The following is an 18,623-nucleotide window of genomic DNA, read 5'->3' as shown; positions in this document are numbered from 1 at the left end:
TGAACACTCAGGCTCTTTTCTAAGCAAAAGGGAAAGGCATTGTTTGGGATTTAGTAGATAAGCTATATTAGGTTGCAGCTTGTTACCCTTAGACTCATTATAGTATGGTTGTACCAGCTTTTCTGTTAAGGTAGCATCTAAACTGCAGAACTAGCTTTTGTAGAAGAATCTGTATATTTGCCTTCCTTTCTTCAACTTGCATGAAATAGGTCAGAAATGGGCATTTACTGATGGTGTTTTAAATTAATATTTAAAGTGCAATGTAGGAGCTTGAATACATTATTAACTTTGGGGAATTTTTGGTACTAGTTGAACAAAGAGTTGACTAGTGAATTAAACTTGTATTTTGATTTCACTTATGCATCCTATAGAAAGCTTTTTCTTGACTGCAGTAGTAGGGGAGTAATGGCATTGCTGGTAAAATGTTTTTTATGCATATTCTGGTTATGGGCTTATATATGGAGATGGATTATTTGGAGCTCTCAGTGTTCTGTTTGATTATGTAGTCTTGTGATTTTTGTTCATTTGATTTTGTACATGTTTCACTCACCTAATTTTCCTGAATCTAGGTTCTCTAGGGAAATCCTAAATATGTGAATTATAATCCAATGCTTGTAAGCAAACAGACAAACAAACCACAGCTACTGTCTGAATCTGAATTCTGTCATTACCTCTGATCCTGATTTAAACTCTGCCCACGATGTTAGATTTGTTTTTGGAGAAAACACAGTTTGAGTAAGTGTAATATATAAAGCATCCCTTTATAGTCAGTGCTGTTTTAGTCCTTTTTCCTAGGAACTGTGCCTGCACAGTACTGCAATAATTAGTTGGATTCTTTTTGTCTGTGTTTATCCAGTGAATACTTTTTTTCCTCTCTTGTGCTGAGCACAACAGCCACATCCCCTCATCTGTTAGATTTGACATATGGAGTCACAGCATCTTAGTGGGGCTATTTTGTGGATCATGGCTTCTAGGAGGGGCTGTGGGGATCTGACCCTGAATTAGGTGTGAAATAGCAAGGAAACCATCTGAGTGTATTTTGAGGTGGAACAAGCTCATGTTCAAAATCCAGATGATGAGGACTAAGATGAAACTCCTGCAGAAGATCTTGCTTCCACTGCATCTGTGGATAGATATTGATTTAACTGGTGACTTACCAGATTTTCACAGTGATTTCTGAGCTTCAGATTGTAAGATCATATTAGGTCAGGATACATCATGGTACAGAATTTAGGGAATATTAAGACTATTCTACATTAGTGTATGTGCAGTAAAATAGTCAGGTACCTTATATGGTTAGTATATACTTCTGATACTTAAATAATAATTGCATTTCATTTACATTGATGTGACAGAGATAGTCTTCTGATGACTTGCCTCTTTTTAAAACATAACAAGATAAATACAGGCTTTAATTTTAATCAATCTGTGGAAAAAAAACATTAGTTAAGGGGGTTTAAAATACAGCTTGGAAAAAGATATTTATCAGTACTGGTTTTTACATTCCACTTATTCCTGCCTTCTCCAATAAAAAAAAAAAAAAAGGAAAAAACCCAAAGCAGCAACCAGAAGTTTTGCAATCTGACTGTATCCTGTTATCCCAGAAGAAAATTTCCTCTAGTGACCCATATGCTGCTCATCCCAACCATGTGCAGTGCTTTACCAGCTTTATTTGGGCTATTCATAATAGGTCAATGTGGTTATAGTGAATGGGACTCTGGTATGTTGCAAAGAAATACAGTACAGTGCATCTAATCTGTGCCTAGTGCCTGTGCAGTCCTAAATTACCTATTTGTTCTATGTTCCTGTCCAGAGAGAGGTTGTGACTGTCTTTAGGGATTTAACAAGACCAAGTGTCTGCTCTGCAGAGCCGGGGACAAGTCTCTCCTGTGGGCACATGCTAGGGATGCTGGTTAAAGCACCCCACTTAAGAAAAAATAGAAAAACCTGACCCTTTCCTCATCTTAGGCAGAGCCTGTGACCAGCTGTGATATATAAGTTACATGCCTATTGAAGCAGGGAATTGATGTGGCAACACTAAAGCTTCTGGTTTTTCCAAACCTGGAAGCTGCTCTTGAATTAACAGGATTTGAAGGGTTGCTGTGGAGGCTGATAATTCTAAGATTATATCTGCTAACTGGATATTAGATTTGAGGGTGTACAAATGCCCTAATGCCTGTGTATGTGCCAACATAGCTTAGAGTTTTGTGCTCTAATCCATGGTGATACTGAATCATAAAATGATCTTTTGCTGACTATTACAAATTACTGCAGAACTTCTTCTATAACGCCTGAAAGGAAGGAAATCCACAGAAGAGCTAGGTGCCAAAAAGAACTGTTGCGGTTTCACCCCAGACAGCAGCCAAGCCCCACACAGCCACTTGCTCATTCCCCACCAGCAGGATCAGGGAGAGAATCAGAAGGGTAAAACCTAGAAAACGCATGGGCTGAGATACAGTTTAATAGGGAAAGCAAAAGCCACACACACAAACAAAGCGAAACAAGGAATGAATTCCCTGCTTCCCATGGGCAGGCAGGTGTTCAGCCATCCCCAGGAGAGCAGGGCCCCATCACACGTAACAGTGACTTGGGAAGACAAATGCCATCATGTCCCCCCCACTTTAGATACTGAGCATGATGCCATAGGGTCTGGAACATCCCTTTGGTCAGTTGGGGTCACCTGTCCTGGCTGTGTCTCCTCCCAGTCTCCCACACACCCCCAGTCTGCTCCCCAGTGTGGCAGTACCAAAAGTGAAAAAGGCCTTGGCTCTGTGTAAGCTCTGCTTAGCAATAACAAAAGCATCTCTATGTTATCAGCCTTGTGTTTAGCACAAATCTAAAACATAGCCCCTGCCAGCTTCTTAAGAATGTTAACTTTACCCTAGCCAAAACCAGCACACATACATTTTATGACTTTTCACCTCAAAACTGAAATCCTCTTATCTGCCATTGTTGGCATTGCAGCAGTAACATAATGTTTTTAGTATAGGACTGGTAACATATTTAATAATTCCAGAATACTCCAGTCTTAAAGAAAAATCAAGAAAAAGTTTGAAAGGTCTCATTTCTGCAAGAGAATAAGCTTTTCTGCCCATTAATTTATTTGGTTTAGTTTGCAAGGTTATCTATTGGGAGATTTGTGTAACACTGTTGCTAGGTTTCACTGCTTTGATTACCACGGGGCACTGGTGCAATGGATCCTTTGTTAGGTGGGAGAGATGGCTGCACTTGCCTTGCTCCCTGCAGCAGCACTTAGCCCCAGTTCCTTCTGAGAGGGGTTTGTTTGTTAGTTACCCTCCTTGCTGGCAGCCAGAGTGGGTATGGCTTGGATAATAGAAATATAGAGACCAAGGTGACCTCTCACTCAAGAAGTGACAGCACATGCCCCATGTTGTGATTTATTAACTCTGCTATTATTTACACAGCTGACAGTCCCTGAGATGGGGAAAACATCTGTTCAAGGGGCTAGAAGACCCTCTTACACTTGTATTTTAAATCATTGTCTCTGGTAGAATGATTGAATAGAAAATATGATGATGCACAGTAATGAGGCAAAATCACAGACTGGCCTTTAAATTGCCATGTTTGTGTTGTTCTTTTTGACAACCTGATTGCCATTTCTGTATTAAGCTTAGCTTGAACAAGGTGCTCTCTGCTTTTTCACTGAGGTTTATAGAGTGAACTTTTAAAGGCAGATATTCATATATCTAAATAGTTTTAAAGCTAAGTCATGTCCAGAAGATATTGGTATGGTAAAGGACAAAGAGAAGAATAGCACATGATTATCACAGGGGAAGTTTAAAGATGTAAATGGGCATTTCATATGAGACAAATATAATTTACTTAAACACTGCCCAAAATTTGGGGGAGCTGTTTCAGGCAAAACATAGGTGATTGCAGTTGTTAAAGAACCAAATTTAGCTTGGTTTGTTAAGGCACTGATTTTGTGCCAATAATTGTTTATGTGCCCATGTAGATGGTTTCCTCACGTGTAGCTTGAGACAAGGAAACTGTTTTTCCTAAGTATAACTTGGTTGTAGAGTTGCACAGGTGCTAGATTTAGGAAAACGAGCAGTCTTCCCAGAGAGGGAGGTATTCTGCTGCTGACTAAAATTGTATTATTATTATTATTAGGTATCAGAAAACCCATTTTAGAAAAATTATTAATGCCTCAATCTCAGAGTTCACATCTTGCTCTATACCAGATAAACTTTGCTATAAAATGCAAAGTCATAGGAAGACTCATTAGCCCCAGTGCTTAAGGGCCTTCTTTTCTTTTCAAAGAAAAAGGTGTGAGTTGGTTGGTGCCTGTGAGAAACAAAGAAAGAAATTCAGACTACTCTGGGTAGTGTGTTTGGGTTCTAGGTGATAAAAGTAATGGCACTAAATAAGCAACATGAAAACTGGTTCAGCTGCAACACTGAAGAGTTGGAGAGAAAAGGTTGCTTGGTTTTATTGAGGTATTTGGAATATTGGTCCTATTTTTCAGAGAAAGACAAGGTTATTCATTTTGTTCAGTAAGGGAAATTTTGATCATTTTGCCAGAGAAGTGTTTTGTTTTCAAGTGTTTGTCTCACAGAAAAGGCCTGGATTCACAAAAACAGTAGAGAATAATGAAGTGATAATGGCTTTTTAATGCAACTTCTTTAATGGCTGCAGCATCTGCATGGGTACAGGAAGTCTGTTTCATTTTCTTTACTGCCTGATGTACACCCTCCTCACTCAGGAAAAGTCCTGAGCATTATATCACAGGACATAATTGTTCCTGACTGTGTTTCTGATAGATGTTTTTTAATAACAGTGGAAACTGGCCACCAAATGCCCTGGCAGCCAAGGTATTCCATCTTTCTCTGTGTCTCTGGGAATAATTGAGATACATCTGAAAGCTCTGTAGGCTGTGGTATGGAAACTGCTGGTGTTTGAAACAAGTAAAGAGCAGATCATTTAGCTTTCAGCTCAGCTCCTCTGCTTTGCAGGAACATTGGAAGTTACATTTTTGACAATAGCATTTAATGAGTGACTTGAAATGTCATCTTAGGCCCTTGAAATGTATCCTGATCAGAAAGATGTGGAGGTATTTACTATCTGATAGAAGCATGATGAATTTATCTCCTAAGTACTTAAAACTCTCATTTTTTTCTTAATGAAGCAAAACTATTACTGTAGGAGGTCTGTGTAGTTGAATCCCACGATTGTGGGATGCATGGTGAAAAGATTTTCCCTATAAGGAAAGGAGTTAGAATTAGGCATTTTCCCAGTTTTTATTCTTAGTTTTCCCTTCTTCAGATTCTTCAGTTTGACGAAATTTTGGCCAACCCTTCATACCGAGAGCACTTCCGGATCTACATGGAGAGGATGGACAAGATGGCTTTGATCGGCTTCTGGGAATCTGTGGAGAATCTGAAGAATGCTAACAAGGTGGAAGAAGTTGCAAGCCTGTATGGCTTTGTACATTGATGACACTGTTTGTTGTGGTCTTGATGTTAGGAAATGTCTTTATCTTTTTGAAATACCAATAGCATAGGATGGGTTCTAAGCAATTTGGGATTTTTTTAACTGCTTCATGTCAGTATTTGAGGATAATATTGCAATTAAAATTTGTGGGCTGTTGTGATGATGATTTATTGTTGGATGGTGTAACAACATCTGTTAAAAGGAATACTTGATATGCAAAAGTAGTAGAATTATTTCCCCCTCCACCAGAGAAAAAACATTCAGTAAAGCATGCAGGCTTTAGTTGTATCAGTTCACATAAAACCTAGAAGCACACTCTAGTTGGATAGTCTGTACATAAGTGGCTCATCTTGCCAATTACAGATAGCCTGTTCAATCCAAAATAATGAAATTGTGTGTATCTATGTTCTTAAAATCTTTTTCGAACAGGGGTGTTGCTTTAAAAGACCTTTCCCTAAACTGTAACAGCTAAGTTTCTCCAGGAATGCCACCCTACTGATGGAGAGAAGAAACAATGCTATATTGTAATTTTGGCTAAAATAAAGTAGCAATTAGAACCCTGAAACAAGGATAGGGAATATCACTTAAAATTGCAACAAGTACCCTGAAGTAATGGTGCAGAGGAAGAATTTGTAGAGGACAAATTTGCTGTTCATGACTGGTGTGGTGGATTTTTGGGGGGAAGCAATTAAACCTTCAGAATTCACGCTAGCATGAAATACAGATTTGATAATTGATTATCAGTTAACTTCTTTTTCACTGTAATTTTATTGCTCTTATTCCAGTCATTTGGAAAACAAAGTATCCTGTAAACAGAGAGACAAATTGTAGAGTATGAGTAGAGAACCATTAATACAGTCTGAAGACATGACTACCAACCAACTCAAGCTAGAGAGTGTTGATAAAAACGGTTTGTCAGGCACTGTGAAGAGAGTTCTGTAAATCAGTTCTGATTTGCAAACTTCTCATGACTGGAAAAGGTACTATAAATCACTTTATGACCTCTCAGCTCTGGTTTTTGTCTTCCTGTTCAAAACAATATGTATGTACATATGGGTATGGATATATCTGCCACTACAGGGCAGCTTGCAAAAAGGTAGTGTCCTGCACTCATGTGGCTGTAGTATTGTCAGATAAGGCAGGTAAGAACATTGTGCCATTCTGAGGGAGTGGATAAACCTTTTTCAATTCTGTCCAGTTTAGGGAGATGGTAATTTAGGGAGCTGATCATGGGCTGGGCTGCATTATGTTCTCTCTTTCCTGTTCATTAATGCAAAGTTCAATCCTGTGCACTTTACTGTGCTCAGTAAAAATACTCAGCCTCCTGTACTGGTAAATGTCTCTTCAATTGTGCTTTTTTTCCTCTTCTTGCATATTTTTTTTCCCCTTCTGCAAATGAATTATAATCATGTATAAAGTGAATTGATTCTATTCAGCAGAAGACAGGAGGGCTGATACAGCTGAGCTTTCCCATCTGAATTTAAAATGGTGACCACACTGTTGCTCTAGCACTTTTCTTCCTTTCAATGCCAGCTTTTGGAACATGGATTTAAAAGAGTGGGTGCGGAAGCTCTGGCAATTTCAGGCACAGCTGTTTCTTCACTTAACAAATATTCATACTTGTAAAATGGATTGCTTAGCAGAGGTGCACAGGCAGGCAGCATGCTTGATCTCAGTAAGAGGTTTACAGATGTCTTCTCATACATTTGGATAGGAAATTAGCTTGATTATCCTTCAAATTGTGCACCTGGGTCCTGAGTCATCTTGATATTTTCAATATCTTTTCATTATTCTTTTCTCCCTCCCTTTCCCTTGCTTCCTAGGCTGAAATACCTCAACTGGTGAGTGAAATTTACCAGAATTTTTTTGTGGAAAGCAGAGAAATACCTGTGGAAAAATCCCTTTATAAGGAAATACAGCAAAGTCTTGTGGGAAATAAAGGCACTGAAGTATTCTACAGAATACAGGCAGATGTTTATGAAACTCTAAAGGACAGATACTACCCCTCATTCATTGTCAGTGATTTATATGAGAGATCAGTCAAGCAGGAGGAAGAAAGAAGTTCTGCTCAGCTAACTCCTGAGGACAAAGATGAAGTGGTGAGTCACACAGACAATTTCTTTCACTGTTATTTAAAGTGATCTGAGAGACTGTCCTGAGAAAAGAATGTAGTAGCATCTTCTGTCCTTGAGCTTTGGACTACTCTATTTTACTCATTTATTTATAAATATCATCACTCCTGTAGTTTCATCTGGAAAGACTTGTTTGCTTACATGCTCTTTGAAATAAAATGGTACAAAATGACAGAATACTTAAATTTTAATTTAGTTGAAGTAGATAGTTCAGATTCCTAATCCTTCTGTATTTCACGTCTTTCATTATGCTCCTTAGAAACAGAGAATGCAAAACATACCTTGTATATGAAATTGTATGTATTGAGTAAAAAATGTATGTATTTGAGTGAAAAAATTCTCACTGAAACATCAATAGATTTCTGCCCAGACATTGTCCCTGTCTCCCATGCATTTCCTAGGTGTTGGAATCCTGGATGCTGAGAATTTTAAACTTTCTGTGCTGAAAAGCACAGACCCACAAGAGAACACTGCATTTGACCTGAGGTTGTGGAACAGGCTTTTAAAATTGATTAATAGCACTGGGATTACAGATGTGTAGTTGGTTAGAAGTCTGTAATATCACAGGGTGGAAAACATAGAGTTTGGGGTTTTAGAATATAGAGATAAATATGAAGCAAGATGGAGGTTTTAGGGCAGAGGTAAGTTGTTCTTCTTTACCATCTTCCTTCTTCTTCATGGGATTGGGTGATGTTTCATGATTGGACAGAAAAGTCTGCATTGCGGACTGCAGGGGATCAGTTATTGGGTTAAAAGGGAAAATAATCTAGGTGTCATTTCTTAATTGGATAGTTTAGTTTTAAAAGACCTTGTAACAAGAGTTAGTTAGCCATTTTGTGCCTTGCTAATGAAAAAGCTGCCAAACTCAAGTAGTGAGACTGTAACATAGATAAGAAATAATAAATACCTGAGTCCGAACATGAAATAGCTTCTCAAGTGCCTTCAATCCCAGCCTCGAGAAACCATACCTAGGTACTAAATAGGTATCAAAATTGCACAAAAGAGGAGAAAAAAAAGCTTAGTGATTTTTATTTTTTAATTGACTAAATTGACTATGTTGGAAGATAAATCTGGCACAAGAACTCTAAATACTAAAACAGACCATTCAAAATGTCATAAGCAATAAGCCAATGGCAACTCTTCTTGGGGCAGGCTTTTTCCTTGGGTTGTCTAAAGCAGTCATGTCAGAGGAACTTGTGTGTTGTGTTTATCCATTAACATTTTGACAAGAGCAGTCTCAGACTATTGAGTGCCTCTTTCAGTCAGGCTGCTGCTTCAGATCAGCATGCATGTCTTCATTTTACATGTGAACTTGCTCGGAACTCAATGAAATGTACCAGTTTGTCCAAAATCAGATCTAAATAAACAAATAAGCAGAATCCAGAAGTGCTGATCTACATTCTGCTATTTAGAAACAATTCTTCCAGAATCTAAGGGTTTTTTGTATTTACTCCTTAAATGACTTTAATTTCTGTAGGTGAGTTGTTATAGTCTTTGTAGTTTGCGCATCAGCAAATCTGCAGAGATTAATAGTTATAAGTAAATTATTTTCAATATGTGCTTTTAGAGCTTGATGAATCTTTTCAGTGTTTGTTTTCCCCTATATTCTTTTTATTGATAAAATATTCAAGATGTGTTTTCTAGTTTTCTCACTACGAACTCAGCTCTGTGTTGATGTTAGTAGGTATTTCAAAGGCTTTGTGTCCTTGTGCTTGCAGTCATTGAGGCTTTGCACAATGGCTCCTAACAGTTTTGTCCAGAACTTCCTGAGGCATTAAATGCTGTGCTTTCTAATTTCTTCATATGATTTTTTCAAAGTCTAACACAGATAATGATTTCTCTGAGGAAACTGACACAACACTTTAGGGCTAGTTGCACTGTGCATGATAATATCTACTGTAGCTGCCAAAAAGTTAGATTTTTGACAATCATCTGTCTTTCCTCTGAGTCCTTGGATATGTATGGGCCAGACATGAAGTCTGTGTCAGCCATGAAGCCTTAAAGACTAATATATTGCCAAGCCTGCTTATAACATTCAAAGCTGTTTTTTTTTTTTTTTTAATTTTTAACAACTAATTAAGTACGAAGTTGTATATACTGTGCTTCTTGAGTATCTCTTGAATAGAGCAGTTGTGGTGCTGTGCCATGCTTCAGGGTCTTTGAGGTGAAAACAAATTATAAGAGTCTTTCTGAAACTTCCTATGTTCTTTCAAATTTTGGTGAAAATGCAGTACTGGCTAATAAGTTTGTCGTTTTTTCCCTCCCCATATATATCAGAAATGACAGCTGAGAAATTGGATGTTTCTGAAGGAATACATATTGTTAGGACGTACAGATTGGTTTTTGTTTAGTTTGGGTTTTGGGTCTATGTCCCCACTTCCTAGGGTACTGTGGGCATCACAGTGTTAATTTTCTATAAATTTCACTGCTACAGTTGAATAGATAAAAAGCCATCTCATGCACTCAAGGAGATGAGGACAAAAGAATGAGCCGTGATTAAATGTGAGAAAATCAAGTCACAAGATAGGAATCTGGAAAGAGCCAGACAGCCGGTTCTGCTGCAGGTGGAAGAAGTTCTTTCTTCTTCCCAGTCTGGTACCACTTTCTGTTTCTGGGACAAACCACCACAAACCTCCAAGTATTTCCGCTTGGACAAACAGCGCAGGTAGAAATACAGAAGCAGGCAGTGCTGGCATGCAGCACTTTGAGGAGAGGATCTGGTGATTGCATTGGTGCTGCATGTGTCAGATCACTAAAATAAGACTGACATCCGTGTACTACGTCACTCACAGAAATGGAAGCCATTATTTGCTTACCAATCAGGGGAAGACAGCACAATCAATTATGATCTCAGCTTTGAGTGAACTGGTTATTTATTTGTTAAATTTGATATTTTGAATACAGGTTACTTGATCTTGTAATTCTACCTTTTTTTGTTGTTGTTGTTGTGATAAACCTAGTGATTCAGCAGTGGTATTTGCTTTAAGTGTATGAAAAGTTAATGACACAGAAATCATGTAGCCTACCTCTGGGAGCACAGCCTCACTGATTTGTAATTGATTGCAATTCTTTGATTGCTAGCACTGAACTTCATATGAAAAGTCTTCTAATTCTTTTGTGCTGAAAATAGCATTTTGATTCCTTCTTTACCTCCGTGCTTCCCAACAAGTGGAAGGTTTGGGGTTTTTTATGGTTTTTTACATTAACATTTTAAATAACACCCAATATTGTTAATTATTATTATTTGTATTATTGTAGTGCCAGAAGACAACATTCTGAGCTGAGGTCTGTACACGTGCTTGGAGGCAAGTTTCTGACCCTAGGAGTTTAAAGTCCATGCAGAATAGAGAGAAGAAAGGAGAGGGCATAGAGCTAATGGGTTTTTACTCAGCCACATAGCAGGCAAATGCAGAGCTAGAAAAGGGCATGGATTTCTCAACCTAGAACTCCTGACTTCTGCATTATGTTTGAGGATCATGCTAAGGAGATTAGTTATTGTTGCTACTGTTATCTCTTCTTAGACTTTCTTTAATAAGATACCGTGGAATTTATGACAGGATTGTCTCCTCTAAAACTCACAGAATTTACAAGAATATGAGAGTTCCTTCTGTTACCTTTTTCTTTGTAATATAAGGATACAGATTACTTAGTTGGAATATCATTAAATAACGTAGAACCCCTCTTCATGAGAAGAGACTTAGCTTCTCACAGATAAATTTAGATATACTCAGTCACAAACAGACCTCAAAGGTCTTTGAACATTGCAGCAGTAAAAACTGAGTGCTGTTTGCTAGATCTCAAGGTCTTCATGTCTATTTGGGGAAGTACAGTAAGAAGGGGGAGGTTGAGCTATATGTCAGAAGATGCTAAGGAGAATGTCACTGAAATGTGTGAAGTTTTCTATTTTTTGCAGCAGCCTGTAGTACACAAGATGGAAAAAGCTATTGGTTTGTCTGAATGAATATATGAAAATGATTTATGAATTTAGGGTAAGGCATATGTGCTTTTAACACATTTTTATTAACACTTCTAAAAACAGCAGTAAAATCTGTGTAGAAAGCTAAAGGACTTGGTTTAGATTGTTCTGCAGGATGACAAATCTGTTTTGTGAAGGTTTGTGGGAGGCAGGAATGTTTGTTAGAAATACGGAATATTTTTGGTTTTGTCCCCTGCTACCCCATTCTCATTATGCTTCAGCTCAGTGCTAAGTATTTACTTTTCTATCTGGCTCTGAATATTGATCATGACTACTAAGCTGTTTTTGCTTTTAAAACAAACTTTACCTGTCATTAACACTAAAGCCTTAGCTTGAAGGTCATTTTTGCACTGTTGCTGTGAGTTGCCAAAGAACTGTATTAGAAATTATAATAAGGCTTTGTCTGTTGGGGTTTTTTACAATAGACTGACATTTCATGTTGGATCTGATGGTTGGAATATCTGTTACACCTACATTTTCATCTATATCAAGAAGCAAACAATAATGCATCTCCTGCCCCATCCCTGGCAGTGTTCAAGGCCAGGCTGGATGGGGCTCTGACCAGTCTGGTCTAGTGGAAAGTGTCCATACCAATGGCAGTGAGACTGGAACTCTGTAATCTTTAAGGTCCCTTCCAGCCAAAACCATTCTGTCATTCTATGAATAACTGCCTCATTTCTCATATTAATGTAGTAACTACCCCTGTCCTCTATTCCTAGAGCCAAGGTTGTGAAGAAGCTACTGAAGAATGCAGCACAAGAATTAATGAACAGGCCAGTTACGCTGTAAATAAACTTCGCCAGCTAAATGACAAGCTTGAGTATAAGAAGCAGGCTCTAAATTCCATTTGTAATTCACCAAAACCCGACAAAAAGGTACAAACCTGTAGTGTCTTCGGTTCTTTTATTTGATGTTTTTTTTTTGGATATGTGTATGTTTGTGTAATATCCAGTTGTTGCATTTATTTTGGATGGGTCAGATGGTTATTTCAGTCAACTTGATAAACAGAGGGTGAAATCAGAACTTAGTTTTAATTGTTTTTTTTTTCCCCCACATCTAAAAGCTATTGTAACTAAACTTGTGAATGCAATATATATTGCTTTGTTGGCCATGGAATAAGGATCACTCTCCCGTGGTCTTGCTATCTTGTCGGTAGCAAGGGGTGTTTCTCCCTTGCCCTGCCTGCCGTGCGGCGGATGCGCGGCTCGGCTCCTGTGCCCTCTGCTGCCTCTCAGGGGCACAGCACAACGCCCTCGTCTGCAGCACCAGCTCTGACAGAGCTGAGGGATCAAAAACCTCAAACCTTTAGGAGCGACTGATTCCTTTATTAGGAGCTAGGAGAAAGCACGCTGTCATCAAAGGAAAAATCTGGAGCGATACGAAATTTTAAATCTCTGGACTAGGGCAAACAAAAAATATCCTTTTCTCTTTGCAAAGTCAAACAGGTCAGCAATCTGAGGATATACTCAGGAGAAGCAAGGGACTTGCACGTGGCTTGGGCCAACTTATTTGTGTTCATTTTACAGGCCTGTTGTTCAGATGCAGTTGGGCATCATGTCAGGTGTAATGGGATTTGGTTGCAGATGGTGGGTAAGATGAACAAGTAGCCAAGGCATTTTCCTAAAATCCTGCTGCTAGCAATGACAAAAGTGTGCCTGGGTCTTAGTCATTGCTCAGAACCTGGCTGGCTTCTTTATACATTTTTCCTTCACTCAGGGTGAGTGAAAAGATTCTTGTCTGAATAGGAGTTGACATCCCACTCATTCTCTGCTGCCCCAGCTCTGGGTATAGCTACCTCCAGGAGAAAGATGTGGACACTAGAATTTGAAGCCACCCTGGCTAGCTTCATTCCCTCTGTCCCTTCCATATCTTCCTTCTGCCAGAGGGTACTGCAGATGACTGAAGATGTTTGCAGCTGTTCTGGGGTGTCCCCCTTCCAACCCAAGCCCTTCTATGATTCTATATAACTAAACCTTTATATATTGGTCCATTCACATGAATGTTCTATGTTCCTATAATAGCTATATTCTTTCTGTACTTAGGTTCTTGGGGAGGCAGGGATTGTACCCCTACTGAAGTAGTGGGTTTTTCCATGTATGTTTTTGTTTCTAAAATATTCTTGGTCTTGGAAAATAGATACCTCTCTGAAACAGAATAGTAAAATGGATCCAGTACTATTATAAAGTCTGAGTATTTGGTTTGTAAATGTAACAGCTGTTTACTTATGAGAAAAACTTAGCAGTTGTTCTGTATTTATTGAATGTTTCTGTAGTCAATGTAAGGGGATTGCAGAGAAGTCTCAGCACTGATAGCAAATAAAGTAAAATATAAAATTATCCTGAAGGTGAGGTATTTGCTAGAAAACTGTTATATAGCTGTCACGTAGATAATATTTTAAATCTGACATGAGACAAAAATTCTGAATAAGATAGAATTCCTGTAGCTCTGTAGAATGGGCCACTTGTGGTGTAAGTGATAGAACTGATAAATTTGGGTAAGTGGTATAGCATATTTAAAAATGGAGAAGTGTCATCTGCTTTTGCTGTGTTTCTAATGTCACATCTTATGTATATGTCCCCCTTCTCTTGTCATGCTATCTCCTGGCAGGATGTTTAGCTACTTTTTGTGCTTTCCACAATAACAAATCATTGTCTTCTCAAAACTAGAATGAAATAAGTGATAACTTTGAGTGATTTCTAACATAGAAATTCCTAGGAATGAAATCTACTCCCAGGTTCTTCAGTCATGAGATGTATACCTGAAAATGATAAAGATGTCTTTAGTAAGGTGTACTTCATTAATGACAATTTCAAATTCTTATCAAACTTCTAACTTGGCTTTTATTTTAGTGTGAGGGTTGACCTTTAAGATTGCTGTGTGCTCTAGAAGTTTGAGGTATCATCAATTCCCTCACTTGTGATTGTGATTTTGGGGTTTTTTTTTTGGGTTTTTTTTGGTTTTTTTTTAATCCACAGGAATTGCTCTCACTCTGCTTTTGTACCTTTTCTTCTTTCAGAACAGTGTCCCTAAAGACACAAAGCTTGTGTGCTGCACAAACTTTTTCATACCAATTGTAATGAATAAACTTTTCTCTGCAGATTGTTTCTAAGCTGAAGGATGAAATTACTCTGATGGAGAGAGAGCACAGTGACCTTCAGCTGCACATTGCAAGAACAGATTGGTGGTGTGAGAATCTTGGCATGTGGAAAGCCTTCATTGTCTCAGGAGAGGTAGGGGATTTTTTTTTTGCCTTTTTATCTTCTGAGTCTATTCAAACTTGCATGAAAAGCAGAAGAAAAATGTGTAGATACTTTCCTTATAACTGTTTATACTTAAAATTTACTTGTGGGGGAAAGAAACCTAACCTCTTCTGAGCTCCTCTTCTCTTTCCCCAGTGGCTACTATGATGCATACAGAGAGTTTCTATTCCTCAGACACTGGGGTTATAACAATGGAGTTATAAAAAATTACCTACATGTACATAAACAAGTTTTGGCACTGGGTAAAGTAATTTGCTATCTTATGGGCACTGTTTTTCATGAGAACTCTGTCTTCCTATATTACCATGCTATTGCACTTGGGTGCAGTTGTGTGTCTGCTGTGTCTCAAAGATGCAATGCTTATACTTTCTGGGTTTTGCATTATTGTATTTAATGGCTGTACAGTTTCAAGGGGCTTGAATGCCTGGAAAGAAAGTGCTTTATATCTGTAAGTTGAAGAAGTTGTTACTTTTCTTTTGTCTTGTTTTGCTGTTCCATTTGGGCAGACAATTGTAGAATGCATGCAAAAAATTGTGATGAAAGCAAAAAATATTACTATCTCCTGGCTCTCTATTATCTGAGTTCCATGAAAGGAATTCAGTGAATGCTTGTTATGTAGTCAGTGTTGGCTGACATACATAAGTAATCTTCTTGACAGTATCACTACGAAGATCTAAAGATGAATTGGGTCTCTACTGCCTTGCCTTTGCGTGCCACTAAGAGAATGTCCCTGAAAAGAATACAAATAGTTTTCTTGAGATACTTTTTTCCTCCAACAAAGAGTTATGTGCTGTGGAGTTTATTTGATTGTGTCTCAGGCTCTTGCAAGCCAGTGATAGGTCTGTCAACAGTTAAAGTCATTGTAAAAGAAATAAATCCAACAGGTCAAAAATATAAGGTGCCAGTTTTAAAACTGAATTCTCCATGTGGAAACATCTGGATTTGGTATTGTTTTAATGCTGTTTGCAAGTGACACTGTTGAGAACTGAAAAGTTCTTAAGTTGTCTTCTTAAGAGTTATTTGTAGCTTTTGAAGCCTGGTCTTAACATCTGGTAAACTCTGGGTGCAGAATGGCAGCTTTCTGCACAAATGTAACCATATACAACTGTCCAGTGTCCCTCTCATTATCAGAGGAGAAGGTGGTTTGGCTAAATTAGAGAGAGGTTGGAAGAGGCTTTTAATTGCTTGCTCCCTTAGCTATAACTTATAAGTAGTACTGGATTAGGTAATTAAATATAGGCTTGCATAAATTGTGCTGTTTGCAGGTCTGTGCTTCAAAGGGTAGGCTGGAGAAAACATGGGTGTTGTAGCTATCTATGTTAATTAATTGCTTGGGAATATTCTAGCTGCACTTGATGATTTCAGGGGCATGAGTAGATGACATTGTCTTTGTAACTGCAAAATTCATTGTTGCCAATCCCAGAACATAGCTCTGTGATTTTAGAGAGAGAAAACCTTGGCCCTGTTGTTTAGCAGAAAAGCTTAGTAAAAGTAAATTTTGCTATAAATCTTGAACTGAAAGTGTAGTAGCCAGTCATTGACCTTTTAAACTGATCCACTAAATCAGTTAACAGAGAATTCACAAAAGAAAAAATTACTTAAGTCTTGGGAAAAAAAAAAAAAACAAACATGTCCAAACTCTTGTTTGTAATCTCTTAGTTTGAATCTTTCAGTCTTCATAGTTTTGAGAAATTTAAATATACTAAACCTATGTGTGTGAACTATAAATAAATAAATAAATATCAGTGTAAATAATCTCTAGGTGTCTTTTGGTAGCTCATACTTCTGATAAAACTTACTTTGGAGACTCAGTGTTTTGGCTGACTCATAGAGGTTGAAAAATACAGTAGGAGCATGCAGAATGGAGGGGCCTATGATAACTTGTGTGAGACTGTCTCTTCCTCATTACAGGTATATAACTTAGAGTTAAATAACCTAACTTGATCTGCTTGCTTTAATGGTTTTGGCCTTGTATAATTTAATATTTTAACAGACATTCTGTCTCCCTTGGCCAAAGAAAGACTGTTTCAGAGCATGACTCTTTAAAAAAATCTATTGCTTTCATAAGGAATTGAGTTTGTAGATCTGAATAAGGTGAAAAAAATTGCATGTTTCTTGTGGTTACCACAAGAAGGACAAGAGGTGGCTGAAAAGCTACTCAGTGGACAAGAACTTGGGGCTGCTAGTTGACAGAATGTGAGCCAGGAGTGTGCTCAGGTGGACAAAGAGACCAAATGCATCCCATCCTGTATCAGAAACAGAGTGGCCAGCAGGAACAGGGAAGTGATTTTCCCCCAGTGCTCAGCCCTGTACAGGCAGTACCTGAAAACAGGGCTAGAGAAGGGCTAGGAAGGTTGAGAAAAAGCTGGATGGTTTTTTGGGCAGCAGCATTAGAAGCCCAGTGTCATGATGTCGCTGGCATGCAAGGTTGGTGTTCAGCAGGAGTCTGGGCTTTAGCTCTGACCCTTGGAGCACCTCTTGGCTGGATAAGTAGATATGCTGGTGGCTTGTCAGATGTGCAGCTCGTCTTGAGCAGGCTGCAGGTCTGTCAAGGGTAAATGCAGCCTTTGAACACATTAGGAGGGAGTTTCCACTGAGGATGAGGAAGTGTTACAGTCGTTTTGCAGGTGCTGGGCTGTGTCCCTTGAGAAGGGGGGATTTGAATGAGGAACTTCTCCCACAAAAAGAGGTTCTGAAAGCACTTTCAAATTTTGTTTGCTTACCTTAGCAAAAAGGAGAATCCGAGGAATATTGCTCTCTAGTTTGAATTCATTCATGATAGCAATCGTATGAGGTGGTGCCTTCTAACAGCAGAGGACTAGATCTCTTGGTTTAGACGACCTCCTGACATTCAAGTTTTCTGTTTTCCAGTTTACTCCTTAATTTGGAAACACAAATTCACAAGCACCTAAGTTGATAAAAAATTTTGCATTCCTAAGAAGATCCTGAACATTTTCAGTATTTGTATTAGGGTATTTGAGAGTACTTGAAAAAAAGCTATAATGTGTCTACATCTACTAATTGGAATTTAGAGGATTCTGCACATAGCTTGAAGCAGGAGTACTAAGTCCTCCCATTTTGAAAAGGTGCTTTCACCCTGCCCTGGGAACAAATTTGGCATGGAAAATCATAAGCATGACTCAAATCAGCAATTTCAGCACTCACTGCCCAGTATTGAAAAATGACAGCCAGGAGGTGTTTGTGGGTCACCTACAAACACAGATCCAGTCTAGCTCAGGGTAGACAGGGCAGGGACTGTCCCAGACAATCCCAGTTGTTCTGCACCATGTCTCTCTGACCTGCATCTTGGAGGCTGTTCAATCATCTATTTCTGCAGTAGTCTGGCAGGAGATAGGCACTTCTCCAAATAGCTGCACTGAGAACCAGGCACATTTGCAGGCATTCAGGCTGGTGCTTTGTATTCTGTCTGAGTGCTGCTGCAGCTTTTTGACAGAGATTTGTGAAATCTGGGCCTCAGACTTAGCTTCCCACTGGTCCTTGTGCAGCTGTATGAGGAATGCATCACAGGAAATATTATAAATGTACAGCTCTGAATAGCTTAAAAATATGAAGGTATATTTCAGCCACATGGCTTTTATGATGGTGATGTAGTTGCTTGTCAAATTATTCATCCATAGCATTGTGTTGTCAGATTTCTACAGGCTTCTCAGAAAAGGTGTCATAATTATATGAATTTAAAGTTTATTCTTATACTAATTAGAATAGTTACATATTCTTTTTTTAAAAAGCTTTAAAGTTATCACATTGCTCAAGGAGACTGGGAGTGGTATTTTATAATTA

At 38.5% G+C, this 18,623-nt stretch overlaps 1 protein-coding gene across 1 annotated transcript in view; it reads left to right on the top strand.

Annotated features, from left to right (window-relative positions):
- Window positions 1–18,623, top strand: part of SNX25 (sorting nexin 25) — an 80,758-nt gene that overhangs the window by 50,480 nt on the left and 11,655 nt on the right. The window contains exons 8-11 of the mRNA XM_053940048.1: window positions 5,287–5,418; window positions 7,278–7,553; window positions 12,282–12,437; window positions 14,661–14,792. Coding sequence (XP_053796023.1) covers window positions 5,287–5,418; window positions 7,278–7,553; window positions 12,282–12,437; window positions 14,661–14,792 — 696 coding nt within the window. The remainder of the gene's footprint in view (window positions 1–5,286; window positions 5,419–7,277; window positions 7,554–12,281; window positions 12,438–14,660; window positions 14,793–18,623) is intronic.

Source organism: Vidua chalybeata, chromosome 4, assembly GCF_026979565.1.
Source record: "Vidua chalybeata isolate OUT-0048 chromosome 4, bVidCha1 merged haplotype, whole genome shotgun sequence".
NCBI classification, from domain to species: domain Eukaryota; kingdom Metazoa; phylum Chordata; class Aves; order Passeriformes; family Viduidae; genus Vidua; species Vidua chalybeata.
Note: the sequence above shows the minus strand (reverse complement) of the source record. Positions and strands in the feature narration are given on the sequence as shown.